The following is a 20,037-nucleotide window of genomic DNA, read 5'->3' as shown; positions in this document are numbered from 1 at the left end:
GTGCTTCTGTGGGTGAGTGGCTTTACCAGAGGCTGGGGAGCAGCTCCCGTGGGGGGCATCGGAATGCGGCGTGGGAAGGCCCTGTGCTCCTGCCCGCTGTGTCCCCTCCTGCTGCAGTCCCCCGTGTGTGGTGCTCACAGCTCAGCCCTCACCTTCTCGTCGCTCACGCCATCGTTGTCATCATCCTCATCACAGGCATCACCCACTCTGTCCTTGTCAAAGTCCTCCTGTCCAGAGTTAGGCAGCTGGGGGCAGTTGTCCTGTGATAGGAAAGGGGTGATGACCGTGAGCTGTCTGCAGAGCCCTGGCGCCACAGCAGCCAGGGTCAGGTGTCCCTCCACAGCTGGGAGCGGAAGGGCCTCCCGCTGGGCCTGAGTGCAGCTTTCCCGAGGAATCCTGTCACCAGCGCCAGGAGAGATACAAGGGGAGCTGTGCTGAGCGGGGCCAGGGAAGTCACCTGACAAGGCAGGAGAAGGCAGGGAGGGGGCGCTGCCCCTGGGGTGTCCCCTCCACAACCTCAGCCCAGAGGCAGGGCGCCCAGGCCTGCGTCCAGCCCTACAGCCAGCATCCAAGGAACCAGGCTCCCTGAGAGTGTGGCCCAGGGTCGGGGACCTGAGCAGGAGGCGAGGACACCTGTGAGCAGGGACGTTCTGTCCCGGTTCCTCCAGGCTGTGGTTCAAAGCCCAGCTGAGGTGCAGGCCCTGGGGAGCCAGAGCAGGTGGGCACAGCCCTCTTGTCATGGTGATGCCTGTGTCGCAGAGGGCCGGGGCCGCTCCTCCAAGGGGACCCTACATGCACAGCACTTGGGGCCCAGGGCAGAGCCAGAGCCTGGCAATGGGGGATAAGGTGAACGAGGATGTGGACTCCAGGGAAGACCACCCCCCACGGAGTAGTTATGGGAGCAGAAGGTGGTCTCTGAAGTCTAACTGCTAGTCCTTTGTCCCCAGGAGGATCATGCAGAGGACAGGCGGACCGGCAGGCGGGAAGGAAGACAGACAGGAGAGGTGGTGTGCCTTCTTGAAGGGCCTTCTCCAGCAGGGCGGCTGGTCCGAGGACGGGGCAGGGCTGGGCAGGGGTACAGGGTGGGAGTCACCTTCGTTGCTGGAAACATTTGCAGTTTTGCTCCAGGGAGCCTCTGCCATCCTGGTGGCACCACGTTTGTGGGGTGGTGGGGTGGGGCACTGGGGAAGCACCATGTTTGCTGCCCAAGCGTCCACCCGCTCCCTGGGCTCTGGGGCAAGTGTCCCTCACAGGGAAGGCAGAAGACAGATCAACTTACGGGTAGGGGTTGTCCTGGGCTACCAGATGGCCCTGAGCCCAGTCCCCCACATCCCTGAGGGAGAGGCTGGGGTTGGCCGGGAAGCACAGGGGAGAGTACAGGCCCTGAGGACAGGCCAAGTCCAGAGTGACCGGGCCACAGCCCAGCAGCACTGGAGCCCCAGGCTGAAGTGGCAGGGAGGGTACTCCCTGGCCCTCTGGAGAGCTGCCTGCTCCCCACTGGGCTCAAGAACTGCGAGAGGACACCCCTGCTGTTTCACAGTGCCACAGGGCCCCGGGACTGTGTCCACCCTGGGTGGACCCCAAGGGCCTGGCTTCTCCCCAGGCCCCGACTCGCTCCTTACCCTGCAGCACAGCTGGGTCTTTGTGGAGAACAATGTCTGCTGTGAGACCGTCGGGGCCACCTCACCTGGGGACATTCCTGCCCTGCACACCCACCCAGGGCCAGGTGTGGGCCTCGCCGTCTCCTCACCTCTGCTCCCCAGGTCAGGTGTGGGGTGTCTGTGCACCTGTGCTGGGGAGCACACGGCCCCAGGCCCAGCAGCCAGCCTGGAAGGCAGCCCCTGGCAATGATCCCTGGGTTGCAAGGGACCCACCAAGAGGGCTCAGCCGGGCACAGCGCTCCTTCCACCAGGCTGATGGCAAGGCCAGCGGGACCCATGTCCCCAGCCCACAGGAGGCGCAGGCTGGAGCTGGCACTAGGCAGCCTGGGCACTTCCTCTCATTGCCCCACCCCCACCTCCGCACAGAACCGCACACGGGAGGCGCCGGAGCAGGGAGCCCACTGCGCGCAGGCCTCACCTTGACACAGTGGTAGGTGGCGTTGGTGGCACAGACCAGGTTGCTGTTGGGCCAGCCGTCCAGGTCCGAGTCCTCCCCGCAGATGAGCCCGTCGCCCGCATAGCCCGTCTGGCACTCGCACTTGAACATGGGGTCACTGAAGTGGCCCAGGTAGATGCAGTCTGCGTGCTTGTGGCAGTTGTGCGTCTTGTCCTTGCACGGGTTCTCCGGCTCGCACACCTGTGGGACAGAGGGTCTTGGGGCTACCCACAAGCCCTCAGGGGAAGGCCATCATGGGCCGGGCAGCCCAGGGACAGGGGCCAGAGTGCGTCCAGAGTGCTGGTCTTCCTGCCGGGCAGCGGGGCCCTTGGCAGCAGCAGCAGCACTTCTAGGCCCACCCCCGGCTCCCAGGTGCTGTCATGGGCTAAGGTCTCAAGTGTCCCCACACAGCTTGTGTGGGAACAGTCCCCAGCAGTGGCCCTGGAGTCTCTCTTGCGTGGCAAGGCCTGGAGCTGTGGGTCAGTCCGGGGCCTGCCTGCATCCCAGATCCTGGGTCCCCTGGCGTCCTGTCTCCTGGACTGTGCCTGCTATTCCCTCTAAGTGCTCTGCTACCACAACTCCTCAGTGACATAGGGACATGGCACCCTGTGCCCACGGACCCTTCACGTCAGGTCTGAGCTCCCCTGTGCCGAGAGGGGCCCTGCGACCCAGCTTCTACAACAGCAGACGCCTCCTGGGCCTGGGCAGATAACGGCGGGTGGGAAGGGCAGCCGGCTCACCTGCTTCTCTGTCCTGGCTGCCTCCAGGCCGACCCCGAAGGGCTGGTTCCCCTTGTAGCGCGGGGGACAGGGCAGGCAGTGGAAGCCCGGCTCGCTGTTGACGCAGCGGGAGACTTTGTTGGTGGAGAAGCAGATGTCCGCAACCACAGCGCACTGCGGGGACAAACTCATGTGAGCCGCTGCTCCCCCTCTGCACCACGGGCACCTGCTGCCCACAGAGGGCACCCACCTCGTCCAGGTCCTCGCAGTGGGTGCCATTGCCCAGGAAGCCCACTGGACAGGAGCCGCAGGACCACGAGCCATCAGGGAAGCTGTTGCACTGGGCTCCAGGAAAGCAGGGGTTGGACAAGCACCCGTCTGTGTGGGGGGCAGAGAGGACTGAGGCCACGCCAGGAGGGCCAGGAGCTCACAGGGGACCGCAGACCCTCATCCACCAGCACTGTGCTTTAGCTGCCCTTGACCCTGCAGTGGCACTCGGCCCACCCGCACGGAAGCTCCCTGACACTCCTGCCCCTCCACCCACCCGGGGGACAGCTCCCTGACACTCCTGCCCCTCCACCCACCCGGGGGGCAGCTCCCTGACACTCCTGCCCCTCCACCCACCCGGCGGACAGCTCCCTGACACTCCTGCCCCTCCACCCACCCGGGGGACAGCTCCCTGACACTCCTGCCCCTCCACCCACCCGGGGGACAGCTCCCTGACACTCCTGCCCCTCCACCCACCCAGGGGGCAGCTCCTCTTGTTGCACATCTGATGCTCCTTCACGTCCCCCATGCAGTCCTTCCCTCCGTACTGGGGCTCAGGGCTGTTGCAGACCCGCGAGCGCTCGCGGATCCCTCCTGCACAAGTGACGGTGCAGGCCGACCACGGGGACCAGGGGCTCCAGCGGCCATCGACTGTAGAGAGAGCCAGGAGAGGGGCTTAGTGAGAGGAGGGTCAGAGAGTGTTGTCCCGGCTGACACGCGCGGGGCCGAGAGAGAGGCAGCAGCAATGCCCACGTGGCCAAGGACTGTAGTAGGGGAAGAGGAGCAAGGGGGTGCTTGGTCCTTGGTGGCGGAGGGTCTGGCGGTTGTGTTTTACCTCTCAGGACCTCTCAACACCTCGACAGGCCACAGCCTGGGCTCTCTACAAGGGGGGCCTCCGGGGTGGAGACGGCCTGGTCTCTGAGCAGTGGACATGGACTTTGTGCAGCACGCCCTGCTCCCAGAAGTCCCTGTGCCCTGCGCCATCGTGTTCCCTGAGCTGTGTCTCGCACAGACTGGCGGAGGGTCCTCCCCTGGCGCTCTGTCTGCACACCTGCTGCCTCCCAGGCCAGGCCCACAGCTTTGGCTCACGTTGTTCTGCTAAGTGCAGATTTAAGGTGACTCGACTGTGTCTGCAGGACACAGGTGCGGCCTGGCTAAGTCAGAGGTGGGACAAGCTGAGCACAGGTGACCGACCTCAACCCCAGGACTAAGGGTCCTCGGGAGCTGGCTGGCTTTGGCCTCCGTGACCAGCCGGGTGGGATGGCCCCAGCCAGTAGGAGCCCAGTTTTAGCTCAGTCCTCACTCTGAGCTGCCTGTGCCACCCCGAGCCCCAGGACCCTGTGTCACCACTCACTTGGGCAGGGGTCACGCTGGCAGGCTTTGGTCTCCCGGCCGCTGCCTTTGCAGTTCTTGCCGCCCATCTGGGGGACTGGGGAGTTGCACAGGCGGATGCGTGTGATGTTGCCGACCCCACAGGTGACAGAGCATGAAGACCAGGGTGACCAGTGGCTCCAGCCGCCGTTCTGTCGGACTAGCACACGGAAGCACAAAGAGACCAGTGTCTGGCTGTGTCCAGAGGCTGGGCCACCCCAGGGTTGCCTTCTGCTGCACATGCCCATGGACAGAGAGGCGAGGGGTGGACAGCTGTCACCTTTGCCCCAGAGTCCTCACACCAGGCTGATGCCTCCAGCTGCCAGAGACAAGGGCGAGCCCCGTCCCTGGCCGGCCCCAGACGGGGCAGGCAAGGGTGCTGATACTCACTGCGGGTGTCACACTTGCCCAGGCTGCAAGCCCGCGTCTGGATGGAAGGGCCTAGGCAGGTGTTGCTGGTGACATCGCATGACCGGCCTCTCTGCTGGGTCCCAGAGCCACACGTGACAGAACACTCGGTCCACTCTGCCCATGGAGACCAGCCCTCCTCGCTGTCCATTGCTGGCCAAGAAAGCATGACACAGAGGTCAGGCCCTGCCTCCGGGAGAGGCCCGGGTCAGAACTGGCAGCTCAGCACTGCCTGGTTCCTGCTCAGGAGACTTGGGCACCTCCCAGGCACAGGCTTCCCTGACGGGGTGGCCCCCATGGTGGTGGCAGGCCCCAGAGAAGACCGGGCAGCCATCGCCCAGGAAGATCCCAGTGGCCTTCCCGGGGAAGAAGGGCGTGGACGTGGGATGGACATGGGGTCTGCTGCTGTCCGCGGGAGGAGAGCGTGCGCTGGGCGTGCAGGGAAGGTGGCTCGGGGCTGAGAGCAGCTCGCAGGGGCTCTGCCAGCCGCGGCCTCGCCAGAGCCTGAGGACGGCCTCCCTCCTCTCCACCTGGCTGATGGAGCCAAGGTGACCAGCCTCACTGCCGGTTGGAATCACAGCCCGCAGCGCGCACTTCCAGACTAGAGACATCAGGGAAAAGACAACTTCCTGCCGAGGCTTCCTTCCCCTCAACCAGAGGGAGAGGGCGACGTCACCAGGGAGCTTTCCGGCAGCGCTGTGGCCGGGCGCCGCAGACGCCGGGGGCAGAATGGCCCAGGAGACCAGCCCGCCTCCTGTCCACTTGCTCCCTGTGCCCTAAACGCCTCCCTCCAACGGCCTGAGGTGGCTGTCCCAGGGTCTGCCCTGGGCGCCCGGCAGTCCAGCCGTCACCTGCAGGCCCATGGTCATTTCGAGCCAAGCTGACCTGCTGTGCCAGGGACGGTTTCTGCTCCCGACACCGAGTCTGAGACTGGAATTCCATTTTGCTGGGAATCAGAGCAGCAGAGTCTGGCTCCTCCCAGCCCAGTTCTCTGCTCAGATCCAGAGGTCAGGGGTCCCCAGGATGGCCCCAGGACCACCAGAGGGGAAGGTCCTCCCAGCCGTGCTCGGCCGGGCCCAGCAGAGCCCTCTCAGTCCGAGTGTCCCTGGAAGCAGGACAAGGGGAGGAGAAGGACAGCCTGAAGGGAGAAGGCACTGGACACAGCTCCCCAAGGCCACAGGGCGGCACACCCAGGCCCCCGGCCTCGGCCTCAGAGCCAGCCTGAGGAGGGGGTGCAGTGCTGGGTGACCAGGACTCCTGGGAGCAAGTGTGCTGGCCAGCAGGCTCCCAAGGGACAGGAGGAGGGTGAGACCTGGCACCCAGAGAAGGAGAGCACACCCCAGGCTAGACCCCAGCAACGGAGGACAGTGTCCTCAGAGGGAGGCGGCATGTCCAGCCCAGAGGGAAGACCGGGCTCTGCACAGGTGCAGGATGAAAGCCACGAGCTCCGGCCGAGCTGAGGCTTGGGCCAGGGGCAGTGTCCCCAGGCACCCAGGTGGCCTGGCTGGGAGCCACTGCAGGGTGAGCTCTGGGGTCAGGACTGGGGAGTGGGCTGCAGGGTAGCCAGCGTGTAACAAGCAGATACAGGGGATGCTCTGGTGCCAGCCCAGTCCTCTGCACAGTGGGCTGGACCCAGGGAGGCCAGCATCTCCGTCCCCATCACTGGGAACATTCTATGGCTGAGAGAGTGTCACTGGTGACAGCCTCGGGGTTCTGTGTGTCTGTCTCCCTGCTGTTCCAGAGGTGGCTCTGCGGTGACCAGTCATGACCCTTCACGGTCTCCACCTAGTGTGGACACTGGCCAGAGCCTGATGTTCACACAGGGCCTCGCTCTGGCCCAGAGCCAGTTCTGTGGACATGACAGGATCCTGGGGCTCAGCCTCCTGCTCTGAGGAGTGACAGGGAGGGCTTGGGCCAGGGGCAGTGTCCACACTAGGAACCCTGGCCCCTGCATTCTGAGGACCCTAGAGTTGCTTCCTGGTCACGGGCTAGGAAAACGCGGAGACCCAGATGTCCCTCAGCGTCCCATCTGCCTGTCCTCACCAGGCTGAGTCTCACCCTCCTCTGTCCCCACCAACCAAGGAGCAAACTCAGCAGCCACGACCCTGCCCTGCGGGTGCTCGCGGGCAGTACTCACAGTGGGAGCAGGAAGGACAGCACTCGTCCTCGGCAAAAGCTGGGCTGGCGCAGGTGGCAGGTGGGCAGGAGATCTGGTGGCAGACGACTTTGAACTTCTGTAGGTAAAGGAGGCACCTCAGGCCACTCATTAAGGCAGCAGCCTTGGTTCAGGGCTAGGTGGAAAGGGCCAGCAAGGAAGTGGACGTCTTGTGCCCAGGGTCCTACATGATAACCCAAGACGTGGCCTGGCCTGAGGCAGCTCGTGGGCCCAGCGGGTCCTGTCTCCTGCCACTCAGCAAAGAGATTGCAGCAAAGACTGGCCACGGGTATGCTAGGGGAGGAGGACGGGTGGGCAGGGTGGCCTGGTGCTGGGGGATGTCTGGGTCCCCATGCACAGAAACTGGTCGTTGCTGAGAAGAGCCAGGTCCTCTAGTGTTCCTGACGCTGACTTGCATCCCAGAGGCTTCTGCTAAGCACCAAGGCCCACTGGACCTGCACGGCATCAGACACGGGCTCAGGGGCCTCTGGGTAGCTCCGTTCCAGGTGTTCCTGGCCTCTGGCGACACTGGCCAGTCACACACTCTCCAGCTCTGGCTTCTTCATGTGTGAAGCCTAGAGGTTGGGCCCGGTCACACTTCAGTGCCTCCCACTGTCCCCTCCAGCCCTACCCCCGCCTGCCTGTGTCTGGCCACACTCTGCTGCAGCACTGTGTCTGTGGCCTGCAGGTAGCCGAGCTCCGCCGTGCTCAGAGGCGGCCTGCGGGGCCCCAGGAACTCACCTTGCAGGTGCAGGATGTGCAGCTGTCCACCACCCAGGTTTCGTTTTCTGCAAAGAACCGGCCATCCTGCCAGCAGGCCGTCATGTTCCTCGTCTTAGGAGGGCCACCAAGAAGCTCGAGCAGGAACTGGTTATCATTTGACTGCAAAGGGGCCCAGCATCAGGAGTGGACAAGAACCCAGCACCATCTCCAGCCGTCTGAGCAGCTCCAGGCGCAGGCAGCAGGGACCCACAGCGCGGAGCCCGAGTGTGCAGACGGGAAGCCGCGGAGCCCGAGCCACAGACCTCCCCAGCACCCTGGGCTTCCCACTCCTTCTCTCAGTGAGACCCAGCTCACGAGCCTCAACACCTGGGTGGGCCACGCTGCTGGTGCTAGGCAGTGGGCAGGTGTCGGGGGCAGGGCAGGAGGAGCCCCAGCTGGCTGCAGCCCAGAATCACTCATTCCTGCCCCCCCTCCAGCCAGGACAGCCACGGTGCAGAGGCAGGGAAAGAGGCCGTGGGGACTGCCGCCCGCCAGCCAGCTGAGCCAAAGCCCTGGGGGCTCTCTGCCTGTTGCTGCCCCCAGGCAATCCCCAGTGTGGCCAGCAGGCCCTCTGATGGCACAGCCATCAGCAACACTTCCTGACACACCCGGGGATTGATCACGGTGCTGTCTTCGCAGACCCCCTGACAAAAAGGCAGACTCGCTGCAGGACAGGGTCTGTGGTTCAGGTTGCCCGGGAGCGCCATCTGGAAGCAACCTCAGTGCCCTCGACCCCCAGCATGGGCAGGCACCTGCAGGGAGGCTGCCAGAGGACCACCTGCAAGAGCTGCTCCCACTTCTGCTCCATCACATGCCCCATGGAGGGTGCCAGGAGGCTGCTCCGCCCTTGGGGTGCCCCTGAGCCAGCCCTGGGGCCTTCTGGAGCCCTTCCACTACCCAGCAAGGGACTGTAGTCCTGGGTCCCTCACGTCCAGACAGGGTCAGAGCACCCCACATAGGGGCTCCTTCCATGTGGGGACAGAGGAGCCAGGGAGTGCCTCGGGCGGGAGCCCGGGCCCACAGCCGTCTCCTCCCTCACTCCTCCCACCCCCCGACGCAGTCCTCTGGGGAGCAGCTGCTGTTCTTTGGTGGACACTAGCTCAACCGTGTGGACGTCACGGGCAGCATGGCCAGCTCCGCCTTGCCACTGCCAGCTCCTGAGCTTTGAGGCACCCATGGCTCTTGCTCTCTGCTTTACGTAGCTAAAGATGCCCCAGAGCAGCCCATGGCCCCCGTCTGTCCGTCTGGCTGCTGCTCACCCTGCCTCCCCCTCTGCACAGGCTTGTGTCTGTTTGTGGGGAGGAGAACTTGTCCAGATAAAGGCGTGTTTTGGGGAACGTGCATCCCGCGCCTGCGTCTTCATCATGAGGACCCCCGCTCTCCCTCCCCTGAAGCCCCGCCCCAGCGTCCCGGAGCCCCAGAGGCAGCTGGCTGCAGGGAGGTGTGGCCCTGTGTGGGGCCCCGCCCCGCGTGCCTGGGCACCCACCACTCTCCTCAGGTTCTCGCTGAGCTGGTTCACCAGGACGTGCAGCCCCGAGAGCTCGCTGATCATGCTGCCCAGCTCCTCGCAGGAGTGCTCGCACACCTCCGGCCTCCTCGCCACTCCCTGGCCCACAAACTCCGTGGCGACGTGAGGGCCCAGGTGCAGCGTCTCCGTGTGCTCGCTGATGGCGTTGATCTCAGCTGGGAACACACACCAGGGCAGTGAGCGCCTGGCCTCTGGTGCTGGGTGCAGGTGCCCCACAGCAAGGCGGGAGCGGCCCTGTGCTGAGTTGTACCCAAAACAGAGGAGGTGGGCAGGGACCCGACCTAACAGAAAGGGAGCCTCCCTTACAGCAGGGTGCTCAGCATTTACAGTCCACTAGCAGAGGGTCAGGGCCACACCTGTGATCCCAGCCACAAGGGAGGCTGAGGCAGGAGGCTCCCAATGCCAGGTCACCTCAGCAGCCAAGCAAGACCCCGTCTCAAGATGGAAACTAAAATGTGCTGCCAGCGTGGCTCAGTGAGGAGTGCTCCCGGGCTCAGTCCCTGTGCCACCAAAGACAAGTCCACTGGCAGAGCAGGAGTCCAGTTAGGAGCAGAAAAATGCCGAAAGTACAGCCAGACCAGAGACCGAGGCCTGTAAGTGGGTGCCCTGCCCTGGGCCCTGAGCCTCCAGCAGACGGAGTCGGGGAGCAGCCGCGAGCTCTGGCCATGCCTTCTCTTTGCCCCACCCGTCCCCTGTTCAGCCACAGACTCAGGCACACTGAGGGTCCCTCTCCACCTTCCTGGGTCCCTTCTCCACCTAACACCCTGTCCCAGGGTCCTGGCACACTGGGCTCCTCTGCCTCTTTCTGCCCTCAGGTCTCTCACGGCCCTGGAAACCAACCACGCAGGCCCTCCAGAGCCCTGGCTCATGGGCGCACGTGGGCAGGATCCTCAGCTTACAAAGTGACCTGGGGCGAGTCCAGAACCAGAGCCGTCCCGGAGGGGCCCAGCTCCCTGTCGAGTGACTGTAGGCACTAAAGGGCCGTCTCCTTTCAGACCTTCCATTTCTGAGCTGCGCGAGTATGTGAGGTGCTTCTGCCGTACCCACGTGAGTCTCCTTGCTCAGCTGTGAACCAGTGCTGCAGTTCACGCCAGGCTGTGAGGGCCTCGGGCACTCGCCTACAGCTTCCTCCAGCCGTGCACATGTAAGTGCCTGCACAACTAACCAATGGACCAGGGGGACGGTGACAGACAGGTGGTGGGTGGACAGACGGCATTCAACAGGTGGTGGGCACTGCATGGTCCATGGATGATAGGTGACAGATGATAGATCACAGGGGATTGACAGATGGTAGATGGTAGATGACAGAGGACAGATGATGGGTGATACATGACCCACAGACCATAGGTGATGGATGGTATAGATGAGTAGATGACAGGTGATCAATCACAGATGATTGACAGGTGACAGATGACAGATGTTAGATAAGAGATGACAGGTAATAGATGATACTCAGATGATGAATACATGACAGATGATGGATAGATGACAGATGATGGATGGATAGATGACAGATGACAAGTGATGGATAGATGACAGATGAGAGGTGATAGATGATGAGCAGATGACAGATGACAGATGACAGGTGACGAATACATGACAGATAATAGATGACAGGTGGCAGGTGATGGATAGATGACAGGTGACAGGTGACAGATGACAGTGACAGATGATGGATAGAGGACAGGTGACATGATGGATAGATGACAGGTGACAGATGACAGAGGACAGGTGGCAGGTGATGCAAGACACCCAGGGAGGTGGCCACACCGTGTTGGGGACCCTGTGGGCACAGGAGCGCAGGCTCACTGGAGGCCCAGCTGTGTGTGTCCCTCCTCACAGCTGGGCCGAGGCCGCCTGGTCACCGCTGCTCATCCTGGCTGAGCAGGTCCCCCCGCGCCTCAGGGTCTCCGTGGTGGGATCTCGAGGCCAGGCTTGCACAGAGGCCCTCGTCCCCACCCAGCTCCACCCGTGAGCCGGCTGCCACTGTGGGGCCAGGCTTTACGTCTGAAGGGGCGGGGAGGGAGCCCTGGCCTTGGGCAGGGAGTCCAGTGGACCACGGACCAGGCCACCTCATGATGGACCTGGCGGGCTGTGTGAGAGCCATCTTTTAGGAAGGGCTGGGAAGGTCCGGCAGTGTCATGTGTGGCTCTGGTAGTGCCAGGGATTATGGGCCTGGACTGCCAGCTGCGCTCTGAGCGGCCCTCGGGATCGGCTCGTGCGGGCTGGGGTCCTGATCTGTGGGGGCTGCTCATGGCCGTGGGCCGCCTCGGGAGCGCCAGCTCTTGCTGGGCCACACTGAGCTGTGGTGCAGGAGCCGCGACGCAGAGCACCGGGCGCACTCTGTCCTTACGGAGACAACGCCGTGTGTGCTCGTCTCTCTTCGCGTCCTCTCCCTGCCCTGGCCGTCAAGTGGCCAGCAGAGTGACCACTGTGGCCTCAGCCAGCATCCTGTACCCACAGGAGGCCCGGGAGCAGCCTGGAAGCCGCTTGCTCAGCTCTCGGGACCTGCCAAGGGCTCAGGCGCCTCGGAACCGCAGGCCCACCCCGGCCCGCTCTGAAGCGGAGGGCTGGGTGGCAGAGCCCGGTTTCCACCCAGGCAGCCCACGAAAGCCAGCCCGCTGCGGAGGCTCGCGCGACTCTTGGTGTGGAAACTGAGGCCTGCCTCGGGCCTCCTCTTCTCTGTCAGACAGCGGGCAGCCGCTGGGTGGAGGAGGACCGCCAGGCGGGAGGGAGCCCCGGGCTCCACCCAGCACAGAGGGTCATTCTGCGGATCCTGAGATGCTGCTCAGCAGACCCTGCCCCAGGACCTCCACCAGTAAAATGCTCAAGAGGACGCTGGCACAGCAGGGTGGAAATGCCACTGGAGATGTGAGTTAGCAGATGAGAACGTCCGTCAACGGCAGAGTAGCCCGACCTCCACAGCCTGATGGACAGCCGTGAGGACCGCACAGGGAGACTACAATCTGTTCCATGGTCTGTGAATCCCCTGGGCAGCGATGGTCACTGACTGGTTTGAAAAGCTGCCTCCCTTCAACACTGGATCAAAGTGTGGGCCATCTGACTTCTCGCTTGTAAAGGGGATTTGTTGGTTTATATCCAAAGGACTTTAAATCAGCATATTATAGTAATGCAGCCACGTCGACATTTATAGCAGCTCAACTCACACTAACTAAACTATAGAAGCAACCTAGGTGTCCTTCAACAGATGACGGATAAACAAAATGTGATACACACACACACACACACACAGACACACAGACACACCACAATGGAACATCACTCAACCTTAAAGAAGAATGAAATTACGGCATTTGTTGGTAAATGGATGGAGCTGCAGAATATCATGCTAAGCAAAATAAGCCAATCCCAAAAAACCAAAGCCAAATGTTTTCTCTGATATGTGGATGCTAATTCACAATAAAGGGGTGGCAAGGGGAAAACAGAGGTACTTTCAATTAGGTAGAGAGGAGTGAAGGGAGGGGAGAGAGAGGGGGCAGGAAGGATAGCAGAATAAATCGGACATTATTCCCCGTGCATGTGTGATGGCAGGACCTGTGGGATTCTGCATCATGTCCACAGAAGAATGAGAAACTGTACCCCTTATATACGCTGTATCAAAGTACATCCTACGGTCATGTACAGCTAGTTAAAACAGCTTTAAAAATAAATAAACTCTTCAAAACAATCCTTGATACCAATCACGTTCAGAGTCAGCTTGTCTCAGGGACCACAGGCCCCTGGCGCTGTTGCTGAAGTGCCCCCTGGTGTGCGTGAGGAAGCACCAGGCGTGTGGTGTGTACCCACCTCCCTGGGCTCCCGGGCCGCCCACCCCAGGAGGCGCCAGGCGTGTGGTGTGTACCCACCTCCCTGGGCTCCCGGGCAGCCCTTCCGGCTCAGGAGGTCCTCCACGGAGTTCTCGAACACCAGGTGCATGTTCTGCAGCAGACCCTGTGGAAGTACACCGTGGGGCGGGTGAGCCAAGCCTGAGACCTCGCTGGAGGACAGCTCGCCTGCCGTGAGGCCGGCCAGCAGGGCGTCTGGTGCCCTGGCAGGTCCTGGGCACAGCACAAGACGCGGGAGTGGAGCCCGGAAACTAGAGCCAGGAGAGGAAAGGCCTGCGGGGAGCAGGAGGGTCTGGGGAGAGCGACCCTCAGCAGGCTAACTCACGGCAGAGCCCTCACAAGGGCCCGGGGCTTGGCAGTGTCCCCTGCCCAGGCAGGGACCCAGCTCGGGCCTGTGGGAGCCCTCACGCCAGGATGGGAGCCCCCACGCCAGGATGGGAGCCCCCCTGAGGTGCACCTGGTCAGCCACCAGCCACGGCCAGGGTGTCCTGCGGGCAGGAGGGGTTCATCAGTAGCAAGCCGTGCATCTGCTACTCAAATGGCCAAGTTCTCACCCACATGTATGTCCAAGAATACGCGCTCGCCCGGGAGAGAGCAGCGTGCAGGTGTTCCTCCACTTACAGGTCAGTCGGGACCAGACAGACCCATCGCCGGATGAAGACTTCACCAGTGGAAAGCACTCACACCCACCCACGGCCAGCACCACACACAGCGCAGCGCCCAGTGTCCCCTCCCGATCAGGGACCCTGGGAGCTGCAGCTCAGGGCTGCCCAGCCTCCTGAGAGGCTCCACCCCCACACTGCTCGGGGAGACCAGAACTGCCCGTCGGAAGTGCCCCTCCACTGCCTGGGCACGCGTCGCGGGCGTCCCTAAGTGGGACCCTCTGTGCTGACGTCCTGCTGCGGGTTCCGAGGCTCATGACTTAGCAGGCCCTGTCTGAGCCCACAGCTGCGGTGGGCAGGGCCTGTCCTCTCAGGGAGCAGCAGCCCCCTTGGGAGGACGGCTGGTGGGGGGTCCTCACACCCTCTCACGGCCAAGGTGCATGCTGGGCTTTGGCTTCAGGCTCGAGCAACGAAGGTGGGGTTGCCAGGAGCAAGAGTGGCCAGGTCCCAGGTCTCAGACCAGCCTGTCTCCACCGCTGACCACTGGCGAGAAGCCCCTGTGGCCACAGGCTGTGCTCTGTGGCTCAGGAAGGTGTGCGCTGTGTCTGGAGTGCACCATGTGAGTTTTTCACAGTGCTCATGTCCACGTTAGGTGGTGCATGTGCATGTTGAGCACGTGTTTGGGGCATGTGTGTGCACACATGTGTAGCTCACACATGGCAATTGTGTGTGCAAGTGTGAGTGTGGTGCACATTTGTGATAGTACATGTATGTGTGTGAATCTGTGTTTCTCTCTGTGTGTATGTGTGTGTATGTGCGTGGGCATGTGTGTACGAGCATGTGAATCTCTGTGTTTCTGTGTGCATTCCTGTGTGTGTTCATGCGTGTCTATGTCATGTGTCTACATGTGTGCATGCATGTGCGTGTGTGTACATGTGTATATGTGCATTGTGCTTGCACATGTGTGCTATTCACGTGTGTGACTTCACACATGCACACATATGTGTACTGTGTACATGTGTGTTCACTTGTGTGTGCGTGTGTACATGTGTGTGTACATGTGTGTGCACACACGTGTGTGAGCCAGCGTGTTCTGGTGAGACTGCCCTGCTTGACTGGGCAGGTGTGTGAGGAAGGGCCCATTTCTGGGTCCCAGGGGACGCAGCCCTGCATACGCACCCTGAAGTGGCTCTCGCGGGCGGCGCCTTTGGCCACGTACATCCGGCTCCTCTCGGCGCTCAGCTGCTCATAGAAGGGCTCGTCGAGGCTGAAGCTGTCGATGAGGTCGCAGCCCACGTACAGGCTGTAGGTCTCGCCGGCCACCTGCACGGTGATGTTCTTCCACTGCGAGTCGGCCAGGCCCACGTCCTCCAGGGAGACGGGGTGCGGGGTGCCCTCGGTCCAGTAGGTGAGGTCCAGGGTGTCCGCCGGGCCGTTGGAGACGATCTCGAATTGCCGCTGCGAGGCGCCGGGGCCCTCCAGGGCCAGCAGCGTGCCGCGCGACTTGCGGTCCTGCTTCAGCTGGGCCGTGAGGAAGAAGCCCTCCTTGCGCCGCATGGTCCTGAGGATCCTGCTCAGGTCCTCGCTGTTCACCGGGGGGATGTAGTCGAAGCGGACGAACCTGTACGCGGGCACCCCGGGGTCAGGCCCGCGGAACTGCTTGGCACCGATCGTCTTCCGGTTTATGTTGCTGACACTGAAGAGATCGAAGGAGGTGTCCTCCTCGTCTTGGTCGCCAGCTGCCGAGGGGAGGCACAGCAGGGGTTACTAGCACAAGGTGGGCACCCCGGGCGGGATGGCAGAGCAGGGCGGCGAGGCAAGCTCACTGCGGGTCTGCTGCTGCCCTTTTGCACGAGAGCTCGGGGCTCCTCCGAGGAAGGCCACCACCCAGGCTGCGGTCCCCAGTGCTCCCGACAGCTGTGGGTAGCTATGTCCTCGGCTGGAACATCGTGGTGCTGCGGGTGGGCCTTGGCCACCAGGGCCATCCCATTCGGCCGCACACCCACAGCGGGGCTTCCTCAACCGAGGAGGTGGACTCTGGCAGGAGACCCCACCTTTTCCAGGCAGGACTTGGAGCCTCCCCCTCCTGTTGACCTCCCCAGGTGGGAGGCACAGGGAAGCCTCCTCCGAGCCCCCAGTGCCCAGGGGGGGACCGCAGTGCAAAGCCAGGCTTGCAGGGACGGAGCAAAGGGGACACAGGCATGCGGTGTCCCCGGTGGGACCCTCCTCCTTGGACTCGCTGGCCATTCCCAGGGTTGTAAAATTGCATCCTCCCACACTGTGCTTAGGACCCAGACCTGTCGGGCCTCTGGCTGTGGTGAGTGGTTCCAAGTCACCGTCCAAGTGCGACAAAGGAGACTCAGCACACTTCCCCAAACGACAGCAGTTTGAATAGCTCAGAATAATGCACCAAATAAAATGCTTTAAAAGCTTTAAATAGTATGACGCTCTATCTTGGCACATTGAAGCACTATAACATGTGCTGGTGCCCAGAGATGACCACGTGGATATGACCACGGTCAGTATGGCTCTTGGTAGGAATTAAGTTGATCAAAACCTTTGACTATTGCAATTAAAAGAGCAATTTATCTTTGTAACTTATGCAAAGGATATGATCACAAATGCTAGTGAAAGTTTATTCACAAGGAATAAAATAACATCTAAAGGGGAATAGATCTCAAAGCATTAGGGCTTCTCTGATGGAATACTATGCAGTCATTAACAATCACGTTGTGAAAAAACAAACACGTGGTGAAATAGTTAAGATAACATCGTAGGCAGAAAGGAAATGGGAAGAAGACACAAAACACCGGCCCTCTGCACTGCTGAGCAGACAGCGTGTGGAAAACGAGCAGAGCTGAGCACAGCCAAACCCGCAGCCCCACGGGGTGGCATTTTATCTAATACCCAAGTTTTCCAAAAATAAACCCTTCCGTGTTGTATGGACTCAAAGGCAAGTAAAGGTTTCATTTGCAAAGCCAAACGCAGCCACTTCTGGATCTGCGCTGTGGCGGGGCCATGCCTTGCGAGCGACGCGGCTGGGTCCACTCACCGTGTGCGCTGGGCCACGCCCACAGGGCCAGCAGGGCCAGCCCCCAAAGCATCCTGCGTCCTGCTGCAGCTCCTAGGAGAAAAGCAGCCCTGGTTAGAGAGGGGCACAGCAGCCGCACGTCGCCGGAGGGGGTGCTCCTGTACCCTTAGCCACAGCTGCACGTAGACTCAGAGGCAGAGGGGTCCCCGCAGCCCGTGAAGGGGTCCCCGCAGCCCACCGAGGCACAGAACGCTGTTCCGGTAGACTCTTCCCCCTGGGCGGATGTTAGTGGGCGGGCATGCTGGACCAGCACCCTGGTGGCGTTCTGAATATTCCCGTTATCTAACTCCCCAGGGGGCAAAATGGCCACAACTGCCCTGCCCTGCAGAGGGGCAGTGGACAGTGTCTGGTCGCTCGTGCTAAGTGGTTCTGCTGAGGAGACGTGTCACCAAGACTCAGATTCTGAAGGTGGAAGTCCAGAAACACCCAGCCTGGTGCACATGTCTGCGGAGGCCTTGTCCCACCTCAGCTAACTGGCCCCTGAGGGGGAGTGCGGGCTGGGCGCAGCCTTCCCAGGGAGCACGGGAGGGTCACTGACGGGAGGGTCCTGGGAGCGGGTCTCAGCTACTCTCCTACTCTCCTGCAGGCTGTTTTTCCATTCTTGAGGGTTCTAAGTTGGCAGGGTGCAGCGGGGCTGGATCACAAGTCAGGAGACCTGGACGGAAGCCCAGCTCCACAGTTAACTCCTCGCAGGCCTCCGTGAGCCCTTCCGTCTGGGCTCCTCATCCCAGAGGTAGGTGATGCGGTCACTGGAGCCAAGTCCTTCCTACAGTCCCCAGCCTGCTCCAGGTGGACGCTGACCCCTCCCTTATTTACAACACCAGACTCCCTTCTGGAAGTCACAGGAAACCAGCAGTCTCCTCTCCAGAACGTCTGGTGAGCCGGACTCAGCCACCTTCCTGGGAGGAGAGAGGTGGCCCAGAGGAAGGGGCTGCGTGAAGGGACCCCTTCCCACTGCGCTGTGCACGGGCAGCTACTGTCCGTTTCTGCCGTCTCATCACAGGGGACCGTGGGCCAGAGCTCTGCCCCTCAGCTCAGCTCCTCCTGGCACTGGCTGCGCCCCGGGTCTTCATCTGCGGGTTGAAGCAGTCATCGCCAGCATCTGACTGGCTGGGCTGCTCTGAGAAGTCCCTCCAGCAGATGAGCATCTGTCCAGCACCTCGTAGCCACCCAGAAAGCCCAGTGAAGGACTCGCTCACTGTGCACCTGGACTCTTTCCCACCGTCGTCTCCGAGGTGGTGGTAGGAACAAGGAGATGTCCCGATCTGGGCCTTTCACGGAGTTTTTAGGGGACTAAGTTACAGGGGTAAACCCTTGCTGTGTACTCAGAACAGTACCCAGTTCACTGAGCACTCCAGAGATGCCAAGGGATCAGCAGTGCTAGGTGCCACGTCAGAAGGCTCTTCCCTGTCGCCCACCCTCTACAGGCAGGAGCCACCGACCCCTGTCCCTCTCTGTGAAGCCTGTTCTCTAGGAGGACAGGCTGAACGAAAGAGGGCTCCATCCCAGCGACAGCACAGCACACACGCCTCACGGCAGGCTCAGAAAGTGAGCTGGACGTTCAAAGCCAGCCTCAGCAAGAGCGATGCGCCGGCAACTCAGTGAGGCCCTGCCTCTAAAAAAATACAGAACAGGGCTGGGGACGTGGCTCCGGGGTCGAATGCCCCAGAGTTCAAGCTCCGGCACCAAAAAGAAGAAAGAAAGTGAACTCAACTTTGTTTTGACAAAATCGACTCCTGTCCTAAGACGGCAGGCAGGGCTCAGCGCCAGCAGCTGCCGCTCCCTGCAGGACAGACCCTCTTCCCGTGGGTGCCTGCGGAACGGGCAAGTCGGTCGGTGCAGGTGGGCGGGCAGGGCACGCGTGCCGCCGGCCCCGGAGGCGCGTCACAGCTCCGTGGTGTCCTCCACCCCTCAGGTGCCCGTGCCAAGCGCTCATGCCGATGTCTTCAGCCACGGAGTGCGGGTGAATGTTGGAGACCTTTGAGTGTCTGTGGGCACCCTCTTTATACAAAGTGACAAGGAGCTTTGCAGGAGATGCTCCTGGGATCCCTCGGGAGTGGTCACACATGAAACGCAGGGTCAGCTCAGCCCCGTCTGTGGGCAGCTGTCACTCCTGGCAGCAGCTGCACCCGGCCAGCTCTGTCCATGAGCAGCCCGTGCCCGAGCCCCCAAAGCCACAGCACCCCTCCCTGCAGCCTCTTCAGGACCACTGGGCGTCCCCTGGAGCACCAGCACCGCTCAGCCGGCAGCGCTAGCCCAGGGTGTCCAAGACCGAGGACCCTGCTGGCGCTCCCAGCCCTGCCTGCCATTCCTCTCTCGCGCTCCCTCCTCCACGGCCAGAGTCGGAGCAGAAACTTCCTCCTCGGAAGAGGAAAGACTTGCAGCTCCTGGGGCAGGACCCACGTGCAAACCGCAGAGCCACGGGCCCGGAGCAGGGCCAGGCGGCCACCACCCCAGACTCCAGCCTCCGCTGCCCCGTCCTCTCCCCCCTGGGATCAACAGCCTTTCTGCCTGTCACAGTCCAATGCGGTGACTTAAAAGTCAAAATAAGGTGCGTTACCTGGTGTGCTGTCACACTGGGGTGCTGACTGACCTCAGGGTTTCCGAGCAGGACCAGAAGGACGCGCCTTCCCCAGTGGAGACCCCGGGCTGCAGAGCACCGTGGTGGACGCTTCCCACTGCTCTGGGCAGCAAGCGCCTCCTTTATATGCTGCTCTTCCCGAGTAGCCCTGTCAATCAGACACGCGAGGAAGCACGTTTAATTCATTCCTTCGAGGGAGTGACACAGTTCCTCCTTCTGATCTCGCCATTTGCTCCCAGTACCTGCTGTCTGAGTCCAAGTCCAGCCCCTCTGTGCGGCTGCCGCCCTCCTCTTGTGTCCACCAGGGCCTCCAGACAGGGGACGGACGGGGAGGAGCCAGACGGAGAGGAGAGGGCAGGGACTCACTTTTCCTGTCTTCTCTCAGGAAATAAAATGCTATAAATAAAACTAGCAAGATTGGCTGGAACTCCCCATTTTGCTTAAGAGAAAAAAATGCAAGTTCTATGCTCTAAATATGTTTCAAATTACCCGATGGGATACCGTTCTTTCCACACCAAGCAAGAGTCAGCAACACATAAAAGAAACTGGTGGGTGTAAGTAGCTGGCCGCTGCGTTGCTGGAGTTATCATAGTGAAAGAATTATTTTTGCC

The 20,037-nt window shown here is 61.7% G+C and overlaps 1 protein-coding gene across 3 annotated transcripts in view; it reads right to left on the bottom strand.

The window, feature by feature from the left end:
- Nucleotides 1-19,794, bottom strand: part of Thbs2 (thrombospondin 2) — a 33,287-nt gene extending 13,493 nt beyond the window's left edge. Inside the window, exons 1-15 of one of the 3 annotated variants that reach the window (XM_046449374.2) lie at nucleotides 19,669-19,794; nucleotides 19,406-19,574; nucleotides 16,807-16,878; nucleotides 14,934-15,493; nucleotides 13,174-13,258; nucleotides 9,266-9,462; nucleotides 7,759-7,899; nucleotides 7,000-7,096; nucleotides 4,845-5,015; nucleotides 4,438-4,614; nucleotides 3,561-3,734; nucleotides 3,067-3,194; nucleotides 2,838-2,990; nucleotides 2,080-2,298; nucleotides 153-260 (exon numbers count right to left, since the gene is read on the bottom strand). In XM_046449374.2, coding sequence (XP_046305330.1) covers nucleotides 153-260; nucleotides 2,080-2,298; nucleotides 2,838-2,990; nucleotides 3,067-3,194; nucleotides 3,561-3,734; nucleotides 4,438-4,614; nucleotides 4,845-5,015; nucleotides 7,000-7,096; nucleotides 7,759-7,899; nucleotides 9,266-9,462; nucleotides 13,174-13,258; nucleotides 14,934-15,493; nucleotides 16,807-16,858 — 2,262 coding nt within the window. In that variant the 5' untranslated portion in view covers nucleotides 16,859-16,878; nucleotides 19,406-19,574; nucleotides 19,669-19,794. Of the gene's footprint in view, nucleotides 1-152; nucleotides 261-2,079; nucleotides 2,299-2,837; nucleotides 2,991-3,066; nucleotides 3,195-3,560; nucleotides 3,735-4,437; nucleotides 4,615-4,844; nucleotides 5,016-6,999; nucleotides 7,097-7,758; nucleotides 7,900-9,265; nucleotides 9,463-13,114; nucleotides 13,127-13,173; nucleotides 13,259-14,933; nucleotides 15,494-16,806; nucleotides 16,879-19,405 lie in introns of those variants that run through there. The other 2 variants (XM_058580889.1, XM_058580890.1) reach the window with 2 other exon arrangements.
- Between the last annotated feature and the right edge of the window lie 243 nt (nucleotides 19,795-20,037).

This window comes from Marmota monax, unplaced genomic scaffold (assembly GCF_021218885.2).
Source record: "Marmota monax isolate L192 unplaced genomic scaffold, Marmota_monax_Labrador192_F-V1.1 WCK01_AAM20220418_F8-fsc00083, whole genome shotgun sequence".
Classification (NCBI taxonomy): Eukaryota; Metazoa; Chordata; class Mammalia; order Rodentia; family Sciuridae; genus Marmota; species Marmota monax.
Note: the sequence above shows the minus strand (reverse complement) of the source record. Positions and strands in the feature narration are given on the sequence as shown.